This window comes from Sinocyclocheilus grahami, unplaced genomic scaffold, assembly GCF_001515645.1.
Source record: "Sinocyclocheilus grahami isolate Dianchi unplaced genomic scaffold, SAMN03320097.WGS_v1.1 scaffold518.1, whole genome shotgun sequence".
Lineage (NCBI taxonomy): Eukaryota > Metazoa > Chordata > Actinopteri > Cypriniformes > Cyprinidae > Sinocyclocheilus > Sinocyclocheilus grahami.
In genome coordinates, this window is record NW_015505697.1 from 842,755 (window position 1) to 858,320 (window position 15,566).

At 34.8% G+C, this 15,566-nt stretch overlaps 1 protein-coding gene across 2 annotated transcripts in view; it reads right to left on the reverse strand.

The window, feature by feature from the left end:
- The window catches only part of LOC107554912 (CTD small phosphatase-like protein 2-B), a 15,732-nt gene extending 4,804 nt beyond the window's left edge, over nt 1-10,928 (reverse strand). Inside the window, exons 1-4 of one of the 2 annotated variants that reach the window (XM_016237571.1) lie at nt 10,668-10,928; nt 6,646-6,775; nt 6,091-6,231; nt 5,164-5,388 (exon numbers count right to left, since the gene is read on the reverse strand). In XM_016237571.1, the coding sequence (XP_016093057.1) occupies nt 5,164-5,388; nt 6,091-6,231; nt 6,646-6,775; nt 10,668-10,829 (658 nt within the window). In that variant the 5' untranslated portion in view covers nt 10,830-10,928. The remainder of the gene's footprint in view (nt 1-5,163; nt 5,389-6,090; nt 6,232-6,645; nt 6,776-10,667) is intronic. The other variant, XM_016237570.1, reaches the window with a different exon arrangement.
- Nucleotides 10,929-15,566: the final 4,638 nt, after the last annotated feature.

The window sequence follows — 15,566 nt, forward strand, 5'->3', positions numbered from 1 at the left end:
CAAAAATGAACTGAAACTCAGCGTATATAGGCTACGTTACGTGTCGCACTGTTTTTTTCTCTTGTTTATCTGTAAACTAAATCAAATATATTTGATAGAATTATAAATATTAATATAAAATATATTTTATAGAATTTATTCCTTGTATGTACAGTGGGTACGGAAAGTATTCAGACCCCTTTAAATTTGTCACTCTTTGTTATATGGCAGCCATTTGCTAAAATCATTTAAAGTTATTTTTTTCCCTCATTAATGTACACACAGCACCCCATATTGACAGAAAAACACAGAATTGTTGACATTTTTGCAGATTTATTAAAAAAGAAAAACTGAAATATCACATGGTCCTAAGTATTCAGACCCTTTGCTCAGTATTTAGTAGAAGCACCCTTTTGATCTAATACAGCCATGAGTCTTTTTGAGAAAGATGCATATATATATATATATATATCAGTCTTTGAGTATTTTACTACACTTCAGTATGTTATTCTTTTTAAGTAGGGGTCATTTTTTAGGATTCTATACTTAACCTAAGTCTCTGAGAACCTGACACCTTGTACTTCTGGAGACTCCAGTTAGGTTGCAGTTCTGGAAAATGGTTCCTGGTGATTTCACACCTAATTCTTCACCTTAATTCCTAATTCTTTTGCAGTGAACAATAATCTTTTCTTCTCCACATGTTTTTGACTGACCCAGCTGACCCACTGAGCATTTTGCTGTCCAATGGTTATGCATTAACTTCGCAATTTCTAGTATTGTATTAGTTTTGAATATTTCTCATGGGCATTTAATAATTTTTGACTTTCAGTTTGAGTTAAATCTCTTTTTTTGGCTCATTTTATCTGTAAAAGAAAATCTGCTTAATTATGCACACCTGAATATGACATTTTTCACTTCCAGCTTTCATGAATAATTATATCTCAATTATAAATGATTAAATACAAGATTAATAGTAGTTAAGATTGATGTCGTTTGGAGTTAGTAAAATGTGCTTGGAAAAAAATATGATCAGAATATCAACTTATAATAATTATGCATGTACTGTATTTTTCCTCTTCTGATGTTTAGGTAATGCAATGAATGTTGTGATTGGTTGTCAAGGCAGCCAATCAGAATTTAGCAGCCTCATCTATGATTGGCTGGAATTATAGCATATTGTAACGCTGGGTTGTGTTGAGCAAGCCAGCCGTCGGCATTTAGAGAGCACTGAGGGCGAGGTGAGACATTGCGAAATGTTGAAACATGAAATGTTGCACGCGCAAAAGAGAAGGTATGCACAAATCCAAAAACATTTTAAATGCAAAATTTATTTTCATACGCACTAAATACTTTCTTCTTTGTGAGACAAACATTTTCTCCACAAAACTCACCGGAGCTGATCGCAGCCACTCAGTCAATGCTGGTGTTTATACTGGCCGCACCGCAGCCCAGAACTCATGCTTATCACATCAGTCACATGACTCGCATCACATTTCCTAACTGGGTTTCTACACCGGATGCAAACGGCGCGGCTAAACAAAATACAATAGAACCCATTATAATCAGTGATGTTGTCTACACTGGATGCGGCGTGATGCGATATGACAAATCCCGACAATAAACTGTTGCCTCGTTCTATTTATGACGTACTGACACAAAGTTCAAATGATTTTCAACGGTCGCTTTGTCACGTCCTGTTGCGGCACAGACACGGTGTCAGCATAGTTAGTCAGACTCAGTAACGTAGCAGATTGAAAAGTTAGTATCTTTCTGCAGTCCAATAGACGGCATTGCGGTTGTGGCTTGAGTCTGTTGAATGGTGATTTAACACTACGTTGTCACCTAGTTGGAGAGACTCAATGCTAAAGTTAATAAACAACATCCCCGTCTTTTACTTTCACTATGAGCTTACCATTCGTTTGCTTCATTAGTAGGGCCCTGTGATTTCCGCGATGCAGGAATCGCGGAATCCAGTCATAAATACGGAATTTACTGTATAATGCGGAATTTCATGGAATTTTTGATGAATAAATAAAAAACAGATCAGTACACTTAAATCAAATCTTGATATAGACTAGTGTCTGTGAATATTAAACTGCAAAAAGACTATTTAAATACAAATCCTCATGTTCTGCATGTTCATTTGATTACCAGAAAATACATAACACAGAATTTGTGAAAAAATATTATTATTATTTATTCATTTTACATGTTTACATTGGAAAAGCTGTGCTTCCTGCATAAACCTGCCCTTGTTGGTTTGGCAGTAGCTTGCTTGCCCTACACAGTTACATTGTTTATTTTCTTAATTCAAGTTATATATATATTTTGTTCTATTTGTGTTTTTTAAATTATTTATAATAAGTGAACTTTACCGTTAAGTGCACTGATGTCAAACTCATTTTAAATAATAAAGTTTGTTAAATACCCTGCCTCCACTACATAGGCCTATGTTTGTCACATCATTATAAGTGTTTGATCACCACATCTGAGTTATCATTGCAAAAAATGTGTTTGTGTGTATATACTGTATTCTATATACTGTACTTAAGTTTTTCAGCCTGGTTCTCATATGAGAACCTGGAGATTTGATTTGGTCCTCACACGGCACATGGTGTGACCCATCAAATATAACTATAAAAAAGAAATTAATAATAGTGATAATATTATTGCACTTTATTTTTTTAAATAAAATACACTAAATAATAAAGTGTGATAACACTATTTTATTTTAAAATAAAAAAGGGACTATTAAATAATTTATTTTTTAATAAAATATTTTTAAATAAAATTATTATTTTATAGTAAACTTAAAAAATAAAATGCTAATATTTGTATTATTATTTTAATTTGAACCTTAATTATTTTTTATTTGAATTATTTTCATTTTCAAACTTAAAGGGGTCATATGATGCGATTTCAATTTTTCCTTTCTCTTTGGAGTGTTACAAGCTCTTGGTGCATAAAGAAGATCTGCTCACTCTAGCCCGGCCTCCGGCTCACTCTAGCACGGCCTCAGCTCACTCTAAGCCGGGGCTTCCCCTCATGCTAGGCCGCTGTGTTTTTCGTTGTGAAAGCGAAACTACTTTCTTTGGTCTTCCAAAAGAGGACACGACTACAAATCAGTGGTTAAGTTGTATTTACAACACTGTTCCAGAACAGTTTAACCCAAATATCCAGATGTGTGCAGACATGGTTTTATGTTTACGCGGCGCGATGCAACGCAATGCATAAAAAGACAGTTTAAACCGCATAAACACATTTCATTACACCAAATACACAAATGTTCTTTTTAGCAGCATCATATGACCCCTTTAAAATCAGCAAGCTTTTTTTTGGCGGGTTGCTGGCAAGTAAGTATATGCGCTTCCGGGTTTAACGCTGCCGATTGTAGAGTGTCAGTGAATGAAATGTCACAGTTTTGCATTGTGCTTTGAAAATGTTAGCGGGTAGCCTAGATTTATGCTTTCAGTTTGAATAGAAATCTTATACAGTACAGTTTGTCGATCTAAAATGGTAATTGTGCATTAACAGCTGTCAACCATGTCGGTACGCACAGGGTGTCTACAGATATGAACAAGTTAAATTTAAGACTTTTTAAGCCTTTTTTAATACCACCTTATGTGAAATTTAAGACCAAGCCTGTGATGGAAATACACATTATATTACATACGTATATGTAATATTTAACGCGTTTGAACGTAAAAAGAAAACTAAATATCACCGCTGTCAAAAATTATATTTGTTATTACGATATACAGTGAACTTTTCATATCAGCAGACAATACTCCATACAAAATATTCCCACAAAACAAAAGTGTCGCATCACCGAGATTTTTGGTGGTGTAAACAATTTATTCGGAAGAAATATTTTCATCAGTTTTCTGTCAGCTTTTACATACTTAAATCGGCATGTTTTTAATATTTACCGCAGGACGTCATTTACCTTTATAAAGGCCAATATTTTTTTTTTACCTTATTAAATGTATGCGTTATCTTTCAAGTCAAATTCTTACAATTGATCAAGAAATTTAATACACTACAGGGCTGTTACCAATCAAATTAAATAATTACAAAATTACAACAGCAATACATAATGTAATGGGATTAATGTTGTAAATACAATTTTTAACATACAAATAAGAAATGTTGGGGGAAAAAGCATACTTTTAAGCATGAGACTAAACCACCAGTAGGTGGCGGTAAGACCTCAGTATGTTTGTTCTGTGAGTTGTTCTGTGCCGTACGCTCATTTGATTTGATTTCTCCATGAAAGTCTCTCACAGAGACAGACAGCACGACCCTCAACAGCGCGACATTGATAATAGAAATACACTATCAATTATCAATCGCTGTTTAAGCTGAGTGTAATAAAATCAGAAGAATCATTTGCGCGTTTTGATGCGTGATTATATTTTGTCACTTAAGTTTTAATCAGGCTATTAGTCCTGTCGGGCAAGTACAATTCTCAAGCCATTTTTCAGTAAACTTGCATTAACCCATTTAAAGTAGTTTGGAGGCTGGTCAGCGAGCTGGTGTTCGACTGTATTCAGTAACCGCAATTCTCTCTCTGATGACACGGTAACTACAGCAGGGGGGAAAAGTACTCTTGATGGACACTTACTACTGAATCTGAATTTAAGACATTTTAAGACTTTTTAAGGACCCACGGCCACCCTGACGCAAACACGCGCTCTGAACTAATTTACACAGCGGATTTCTTATTTTGGTCACGCATGCGGACCACTTATGTGCACCCCTGACTATAATATAGCCTACAAATAAAGAATAGCGGTCGGGCTCTACACCTTACCGTTCAAAAGTTTGGGGTCAGTACGATTGTTATAAATGTTTTTGAAAGAAGTCTCTTATGCTCACCAATGCTGCATTTATTTGATCATAAATACAATAGAAACAGTTTTAAGACTTTAAATTATGATACTATTTCACAATATTTATCTTTTCTATTTGGATACAATTTAAACGTAATGTATTCCTGTGATTACATTTACTCCAGTCTTCAGTGTCGCATGATACTGCAGAAATCATTCCAATATTCTGATTTGGTGCTCAAGAAACATTTCTTATAAATAAAAATGTTGAAAACAGTTATGTATGTTTTAATTTAAAAGCAGACTGCGTCTAGGTTTAGGCTTAAGTAAAGTAATGTCATGTCTTTCACACCTGTAAGAGGAGGCAGGTCAGAGTGGGGGGTGTTTACATTCTCCTCTGCAGGTGTATGAGTGGAGGGAGGAGGTCTGAAGGCCGAGGGCATGGCACTGGTGTAGAGAGGGACACTTAGGGGCTCTTTAGATGTGGCAGTACTGCTGGGCATCTCTTCTACTTGCTCCATTTCTAGCTGCTTCACAATCTCTTCTGCCTCCACCACCTGGCCTGAGGAATCCGAGGCTGACAGGACACGACAGAAAGAAAAAACATGCATTATTAGGTGATGTATTAATTTGTTAGGTGATGCATTAATTTGTTAGGTCATGCACTAATTTGAATAAAAGTGTAACAGGGTTTTAATTAGGATAATCAAAATATCAATACAAAATATACCACTGCATGCATGAAGGGTGCATGGCTAACTAAATTCTGAATAATTTTGGCATTGATAGGATGTATAGTTGCCTAGTAACTAGTGGTTAAGTTCACACAATATTCAAAATGGCAGCCCTGCTACCCCATTTCAGCTGGAATCCTTCGCTCTCTTTTATTCAAATTTTAATATTGACATTTTATATAAAACTTCCTCTCATGAACTGCAATTTTTAATGTTCTTAAGATTGGTCACGTGTCATCTTTAGAGGTAACTTGTGAAATGTTAACAGAAATGTGTTAGAAAGACAATATGGACGTTTATTTAACAAAGACTATTCTTCTTAAAGTAAAAAGGACATCATTATCAAGAATGAATGAAGAATCCTTCATCATTAAAGTTTATTTTAAATAAATATTGTACTGAACAACACAGGTACACCAGAACAATATTCTAAAAGTTTGTTGGAGTATAAGTGTTAATGTTGTGTTAATGTGTCAACTGATGCAGAAATAATTTAAAATAATCATTCACATCTTTAGTGTTCAGTTGAGTGTTTTTCATCTCACCATTTTTATTTGCTGGTGAGAAGAAATTGAAGACAGGCGAGAAGATGGTTCCAAGCAGGGTGGTGCGGGGTGGACTGCTCACAACCTCCTCAGGGTCCTCCAACTTCCCGTTAGGCTTACTCGTGTCATGGTTTGTGGTTTCTATAGGACAAAGTATGAAAAGAAGAACAAATTTTAAAAAAAGGTGCATAATCAAATTATAAATGCAGAAGAGACCATTTAAATCCCCAACTCCATATAGGTTTATTACTCTATAGCGGTTGCCCTCATTCAGTTGACTGCTTGATACTGAAACCAGAGACTTTATTTGTACTTTTGATTACAGTAGCAATTTGTTTCTCTTGATTGTTTTGATTTAATTTGTCAGTATTTATATTAAAAGAGAACCTATGAAAGTATGTTCACTAGCATATTAGTTTTTGCTGTTGTAATGGCAATGTCAAATCATGACATTTCACTAGTATTAATACTAATGACATTTCCGTATAGCGACAGTTCCAGTGCAGACTATAGTATCAGTTTTCATTGTTTAACTAGAGCACACAAGGGACTGACCTCCATTGACAAAGCTTCTTCTGCGCGCCCTGTAGATGCTTTTCCTCTGCAAGTCATTTTTCCTCTGTGGGGTGGAGGTGATCAGCTCGCAGCTCAGACGATTCCTCTTTGCTGGGTTGTTCGGCTCCACCTGAAACACCAACAGTGAATTTTATACACACCAGTTTTAACTAGTGGTCAACCGATATATCGCCAAGGCCAATATATCGGCCGATATTTGGCATTTTTCAAATATCTGCATCGGCCGATAAGTTTTTCTGTTTGGCCGATGTGTTCGTGGCGGGATTTTTATTTTGACGGAGCTGAGAATGGCAGCACACAGTGCTCACATTCTCCCTCTTGTTCGCCGTCATCGTTAACAGTTCTGTCTAATACGGATAGAAGTCTGTCTAATAATCCAATAGAACTGTTAAACAAAGGAATTAAAATGTATACAAAAAATTATTATAACAATTGCTTTTATATTGTTAGTAATAGCATCAGCATTCAGCAAATACGCATTTATATTAAACAAATCTTTGAATGACTAATTAACATCTAATTTCAAAAACCTTGCAAACTTAGTCGAATCCAGCTGTGAGATCTTGTGAAGTGTGCATTTGTATCCCAGTGAATTTTATACACACCAGTTTTAACTAGTGGTCAACCGATATATCGCCAAGGCCAATATATCGGCCGATATTTGGCATTTTTCAAATATCTGCATCGGCCGATAAGTTTTTCTGTTTGGCCGATGTGTTTGTGGAGGGATTTTTATTTTGACGGAGCTGAGAATGGCAGCACACAGTGCTCACATTCTCCCTCTTGTTCGCCGTCATCGTTAACAGTTCTGTCTAATACGGATAGAAGTCTGTCTAATAATCCGATAGAACTGTTAAACAAAGGAATTAAAATGTATACAAAAAATTATTATAACAATTGCTTTTATATTGTTAGTAATAGCATCAGCATTCAGCAAATACGCATTTATATTAAACAAATCTTTGAATGACTAATTAACATCTAATTTCAAAAACCTTGCAAACTTAGTCGAATCCAGCTGTGAGATCTTGTGAAGTGTGCATTTGTATCCTGCACGATCGCGTGTACTCTGCGTGACGGTCGGTCCGTGTGAATTGAATGCGGACAGGAGGAGAGTTCATCTTCATTGAGACGCGCGATTGACAAACTTTAAACTCGTGATTTCAAATTATGCTGTGCTTCATGCTTTTGCCCAATGTCATATTCATGTAATTTTCACTGTGTATGTATGTAAACAGTGTCGTGTGTTACCTTGGCTTTATTCGAAAAAATGTGATTCCCAATGCCCACAATCTTCCCAGAATACTGAGTGCCCTGTTGGTTAGTGTTTACTTGCTTTTTAATTATATTTTTATTAAATATTTGTGAAAAATACTTTGTCATTTAAAGTATAAGCATGTTTATTTTACACATTTATTTTTTTAATCCATTTTCAAATGATTTCAAATTTCTTAAATATTAAATCAAATATATAAAATTATATCGGCTTTATATCGGCCACCCTGCTTTCCAAGATATCGCATCGGCTGTCAAAAAAACAATATCGGTCGACCACTAGTTTTAACATGTTTAAGTTTAGAGATGGATGAAAACCTATTATTAATATATTTAACTCAATTAATATATTTAAATTAAAATGCTAAAAAAAAATTATAACAACAATATACAAATCAACATGAAATCCCCCTTAACTTTTGTTTATATTGAAGAATGTACAGTTCTTGAAACTTCTGTTAAACTCGTGATTTCAAATTATGCTGTGCTTCATGCTTTTGCCCAATGTCATATTCATGTAATTTTCACTGTGTGCTGTATGTAAACAGTGTCGTGTGTTATCTTGGCTTTATTCGAAAAAATGTGATTCCCAATGCACACAATCTTCCCAGAATACTGAGTGCCCTGTTGGTTAGTGTTTACTTGCTTTTTAATTATATTTTTATTAAATATTTGTGAAAAATACTTTGTCATTTAAAGTATAAGCATGTTTATTTTACACATTTATTTTTTTAATCCATTTTCAAATGATTTCAAATTTCTTAAATATTAAATCAAATATATAAAATTATATCGGCTTTATATCGGCCACCCTGCTTTCCAAGATATCGCATCGGCTGTCAAAAAAACAATATCGGTCGACCACTAGTTTTAACATGTTTAAGTTTAGAGATGGATGAAAACCTATTATTAATATATTTAACTCAATTAATATATTTAAATTAAAATGCTAAAAAAAAATTATAACAACAACATACAAATCAACATGAAATCCCCCTTAACTTTTGTTTATATTGAAGAATGTACAGTTCTTGAAACTTCTGGAGTCATGATTTGTTAATTAATATAATATAATATATCAACACTCCCAATTTCTGTGATGAAAAAAACTTTGCAAACAAGCAACATTTTCATAATTACAGCAGAAATATGAGAAACAAAAAGGGAATTTCAAATATTGTGTTGGACAGTGGGGGGGCCAAAAGGCTGAGAACCTCTGACAATTACTAAAAAGAGAGAGGAAAAACTGATCATAATACACTAAATGACTGATGATCACACACTAGGCTACCAGACTTTCAAGTCGTTTGAACTAGGGATGTTCATATTAACCGTTTAACCGTTAACCGAAAGTAAAAATAATTGTCCGATTAATACTACCAGTTTAAATGTTTTTTGTTTTTTTTTTAGTAATGTGCTCCTTTACACAGTGTGTGTAAACGCGAACGCATTCAAAAGCGATTTCAATACCCGCATATTGATAGCGCAAAAATTATAAACAATATAAGAATGTTTGCGTGAGCGGCCAGAAAAATCGCGGGAGCAGAACACACTTTGCGCGAGCAGGCGGTAATGGTCAGAAATTCAGCAGAAGCGGCATTACGAAACAGTTCCGCACCGAGCTCTACTCCACACTGACCGCACAGCACGTTGACATTTTAGGCTATTTAAAAAAATAAATAAATAAAAACTAGACACATTGTGCACTGAGGTAGGCCTGCTATTTATTTTTATGTCTGACAAAAAAAAAAAAAAAATAAAATAAAGACTCTGCCGGTTCTTTAAGGTGCATAGGATTCAGTGTGTTTTCGTTTTGTAATCTTAATGTTAATTATTAATTGAAAAATATTTAGTGTAGGCCTATTTATTTTATTCTTTTTATTTATTTTATTCAGTTTTTCTCTGTTTTCAGAAGCGCTGCAGGTGCGTGATAATTTGACGATGTGTGAATCCAGGCTCTGTTGCTCTGTTGTTCAGTATGCTGCTGTTTGCACGTTAAAATAAACCCATGAAAAAAATTGTTTGTATTTTTAATGGGTTACAGAAACTCATCCGTTCTATTTTTATGTAAAACGAATTTATTATTCTAATCTTATCAGGCAACGGTTAATGTTCGGATAACCGCATACCGCGCCACTCAAAATTACCGCAAGGGAAATTCCCTCACCGCGACAGCCCTATCTGTGCCATCATATACCATATGATTTTCTAGGAAATCTGTAAACTAAAATCTGCAGACTGGCTCTGCCTTTTGGCAGCTAGCGTCAACTTGTCGAAACTGTCAATTTGGGGCAAAAATCTGGGCAAAAGTTGTGTAGTGTATTTCAGCCTTTAGTGTCAAAAATGTTGAGAATCCCTTCCCTAAGTCCAATCGAGGTGATATAGAACCCAAACAAGAGAACCTAATACCTTTACTGGACATAATATGTGAAGTCTTGATTCTCCTGCAGCAGACAGCATGCCTGTTAAAGCCAACCCTACCCACTGTCATTATGCGAGCGCTGTGGAACCACAGCTAAAATTAGAACAGGACTGAGCTCCTCAGACAAGCATCAGCATTCCACCATGCATTTCTGGTATCATATGATACCAGGTCTTGCTTGCATTCTATTCTAGAACATTCTGGGCTACGATAATCAAAACCAAGAAAACAGCTGTAATGGTCTGGATCTGCCACGCTTGATGAACTCATAATAAAATAAAGAGAGAGGCTGCGAGAGGCTCACCTTTATGGAACTTCCATGGATGAACTTCTTGATGCTGGACAGAAGGCCCTTACTATCACCTGAGCACTCCTCCATCTCGGAGTGCTTCCGCTTGGTCCGGGCCGGGCTGGGACTGCGGGCGAGGTTTGGCTGCTGAGAAGCCTTGCGCATTCTCAGCTTCATTTTGTTAAGAGTCACATGTAAGACTGAGGAGAGAAAGAAGACAAGACTGAGAAGCTCATACACAAGGTATAAAAAGATAAAAAGAGTAACACAGGAGGAAATCACTCCATTTAACAACGACCTTGAGAAGTCCAACTCCACTCGCTGGTTCTCACACACAGGTAAACGAATCACACTTTTAATGGTTTTGAATTAATTATGGTGCTTTACTCAGTTTTTAAAAGTGCAGCACTTCAGCCAAGAACTCTAGCCACAGACATCTGGATGTATTCAGGCAACATATCCTCCAACATGGCTCATCATTCAGTTGAAGAACCTCCACAGCAAAGCACTCTCAACTACAAGTGCGTTATCATTTCCCACATACAGAAGAACCCTAAATGGGCACACTTTTGGATGGACTTTCTTCCTTCTGCTGTACACAAAAGAAGATACTTTGAAGTGTTTGAAGTGCAACTATTTTTGTCCTTTTAATGAAAGTCAGTGGTGTCCAAAACTACACTGGAACCTGTTGAAATTCAGGGACTTTCATGGACATAAAAAATAAATAAACAAGAAAAAAAAAAAAAAGTCACAGAAACAAGTGTCTACTGACACAAAGGTGAGTAAATTTTTATTATTGGCAAAACTTGTATTTTGCAGTCTAATTTATCTGTAGCTCAAGAAAAGAGAAAGAAAGGTGATCACAGATCAACAGAAAGCAGCAGTTTCTTTCTAAACACACAAAAAAAAGGGGGGGGGAGGGGGAAGAGAAATTAAATAAGGACAGGGGGAAAAACAGCTAATGTTTTCCAGATGTCGGGAGAGAGAAACGAAGCTCCTCCTGTGACGGCTGCAGTGTGCAGGAGTTAGACCGAGAGAAGCAGCGAGGACGACTTCAAGACATACTGGGCCTCATTTATCAATCTAACGTAGAAACGAGCGCAGATCTGTGCGCACAAATCAACTTACGACAGAGTTCACGTGTGATTCATGAAACATTCGTATGCCGCCGATCTCATCGTACGAATGATCGCATGTTGATAAATGTGGCGGCAGAAAACAATCGTAATTTTCTGTCGTATGTTCGTTTTGTAAATGAGGCCCACTGTCTGCAAGCATGGAAGCATGTAAGAGGTATTAATATGTAACATTTACAAGCACAAAATGTACATTTTTGAACGTTTTTATTGATGCTAAAATGTACAATTTAGATGTATTTCAACGTTTAAAACGTATAAGTCGCTACGTATGTTTACCTTAAAAAAACTTAAAATATTTATGTATCTTTTATATCATTAAGATATTCGTATCAATGCATTTTTATTATTTTATCAATAAGCGATTTAGATTTTTAGACCCCTTAACCTATCTTATAATATACCTTCAATAGGTATATAGGGTATAAGGATATAAAACGCAATTGACCAAAATAAGCAGGAAAATAACCATTTTTAGTAACAATACAGCATTAAAATTGTTCTATTGTCAGTCACAGCATGCCGGAGAAAACGCATTTTGTGGCCCATGGCAAACAAAGTAAACATGTAGGGATGTTCATTTCGGTTATTTTTAACCGACTTAAACCGACGATTGTTAACCGACAAGATTATTTTAAAATAGAATTGAATTAAATTAGAAAATGTAAGTGTCTGAGACCCGTTAAAAATACTAGCATTTGTTTCCCGGGGATTCATTTTAAATGTGCAAAAAGCAGCAAAAAACAGAACATGCGGATTCGCATGGTCATCATATCACATCACGCACCTGCAGGGCTTCTACGAGTGGAGAAAAACATAATAAAGCAAGGATATATATATATATATATATATATATATATATAAAACGAATATATAGGCCTGACCCGTTAAAAATACTAGCATTTGTTTCCCGGGGATTCATTTTAAATGTGCAAAAAGCAGCAAACAACAGAACATGCGGATTCGCATGGTCATCATATCACATCACGCACCTGCAGGGCTTCTACGAGTGGAGAAAAACATAATAAAGCAAGGATATATATATATATATATATATATATAAAACGAATATATAGGCCTATATGAGAAACAATTTTACTTAATAAATTAAGAAAATGAAAGAAAAACTGTGCAACAAGTAGCCTAGTATGCAGAGTTTCTATTCAGTTTTGTGCTGCACGAAAGGAAACAGATGGCAGTAAGCGGCATTCTATTTTTCTTTAGGCTTATTTTACAAAAGCACAAAGATTTGATTTTAATGTGAATGTACACAAATAAAGGCAAACCTTTTACAATTCCGATTATCTTTGACTAAAAGGAGTAGGCCTAGGCCTAGTTGGTTCCACTGTTAGAAGGGAAAAAATTCAAGCGATTGCGCCGGCGCCGCATGCACACACACCTTGAAAATGCAGCCTGATCATTATCATAATAAAATACAGTCAGTCAAACATATGGAAAAACAAAAACTATGTAGTAAAATCTGTGCCGTTAAGTGATATCACAGTACTGCCGTGATGTTATGCAAAACATTTTGTTTTACGTGGATATTGGAACACGAGTGAAGTAGGCTACATAATAAATAATAATTTGCCATTCAAACACATCGCGAATACGGAAACATTTGATTTTGTGTCTAATTAGAGACCCAATGTTCGTTTCAGTTTCGTTTTAGCCTAAATTAATTCCTTTTGGCTTGTTGTTTATATAGCTATAGCTTCTTATATTTTTAATTCTTGTTCTTTTCTAAATACTGTTACTTGAAAGGATTTGTTGTGGAGTGAGGGGAACTAAAATAGCATAGCTTTGTTTACAATGTTTATTATAATGTTTGTAAACATTTCGCGTCGGCATTAGGCCCATTTCTGAATGAAATAATAAAATGCAACTTGTTTTTCCCCCCCTAAAAAACAATTTGTAGCATATTTTAACCATGCAGCAAACCTTTTTAAATATTTTGATAAATTACTGAAAAAATAAATAATTAAATGACTTTTTAAACCCTTTAACTGATTGTATTAATCGTCAAAATTCTTACGGTGGGTTAACCGGCTAAAATTATCCCTAATTACATGATATTACAAATATTAGTAATAAATAATGCAGAAATGTTATTTATTTTAAGGGTTTAAAGTGAAGCCTTGTTTAACATTATGTAGGCCTATTCTTGGAAACAAGTTGGCAGCAGAAATAACAGACGAACGAAATGTTATTTCATAGTAAATGAGTAACAATTTAATAATGCAATTGAAAACAAGGTCATTGATATGACAACTAAAAACAACAATAATAAATAATAAAATGAATGCCGCGATTTCAATATTCATAAGGATTCATTTTTAGGTGTCGTCAATATGTCAGTTTTGTATGTTTAGATTGCTGAAAATAAGTATTTGTACTTTAGATGCTGAAATTACGTCAGTATTGTACGTTTTAGTGCCTGTAAAAACCTAAGTAAAAGTACGTTTTATAGAACCACATTTTACGTAAAATACATACGAATTATCATGAGTTCACGTTAAAGAGACAGGAGAGGAGAGGAATCGCGAAAAGTAGAGAGAGAAAGGGTACAGATGGTAAAACATCTCAGCTTTTTCCTTAACCACCACAAATGGTGACTCATCCACTGCCTCGAACAGACATCATGCCAAGACAGCTACCTCACAACACTGAGGAGCTGAAGCCTTTCTTCTAGAATCTCGAAGAACAGAGGCACAGTGATATTCAACAGTCTTCAACAGCACAGTAAGAATCAATGAAGCCAAATTTCTGGTTTAAATAACATCAGCAGACATTAAACACCCTAACAGCAGGAAATAAAACATACATTTAATCCATCAAAATTAAATGAAGATTAATTTGCAACCATTGCTACTGTGACCCCTCTGACCTCTTCCATCACAGCAGGTTTCTGAAAGTCAATTCGTTCTGACAGCAAAAAATACATAAATTCATAAATTAATTAATAAAATATACACAAAGTTGGTTTGAAACAAAAACATGCCCTGACAGACCGACAGCAAATCCAAGGCTGCTGACACATTTCCAAGAACTGATCTCCCAAAGGCTTTTTTTTGTGTCTGCTCAGTTTGACTATGACATATATTAAAATGACTATCATCTCTCTGAGGAATCTAGAACTTTAAGTACATTGTAAACCTGAAAGTGTAACTGATGAACATGGATTTGTTATTTAGCATAACATTTCAAAGAACACCACAAAAAGGCTTCACAGACAATACCATTAGGGCTGCCACTAACAACTATTTTTATTTAGTTGAATCTATCGATTAATCTAAACGATTAATTTCCCACAAAAAATACAATTTTACTTAAGAATATTTCATTAAACTATATTTTATTAAACCAAATGAAATCCAAACTTCTATGAAATCCTTTTTTTAAAGCAAAAGTAAAGTGCAACATAGAGTGCAAGAAGCAAGTGTCCATCTCATAGTCCAAATCACTGAAATCAAAGTTCAGTATTATAGTGTAAGAATGTCAATATATCCACGTGTTCTAGTCTACTAATAATACAATTATAATCAAAAAACACCATAAATGTTATTTACCAGAATTTATTTAGGCGACAAATGTAAATGTGCAGTATTTCTGAAAAAGATATCTATTTTTTTTTTTAAATAAAATCAATTAATTGGAGATGCTTTGATTTTAAAATTTAAAAGAACCATTAAAATGGAATCTAGAAAAATAATGGAAAACAGAATTTGGTAAAGATGAAACTGTAAAACTCAATTAATTAGACAGGCTTTTTGATTAA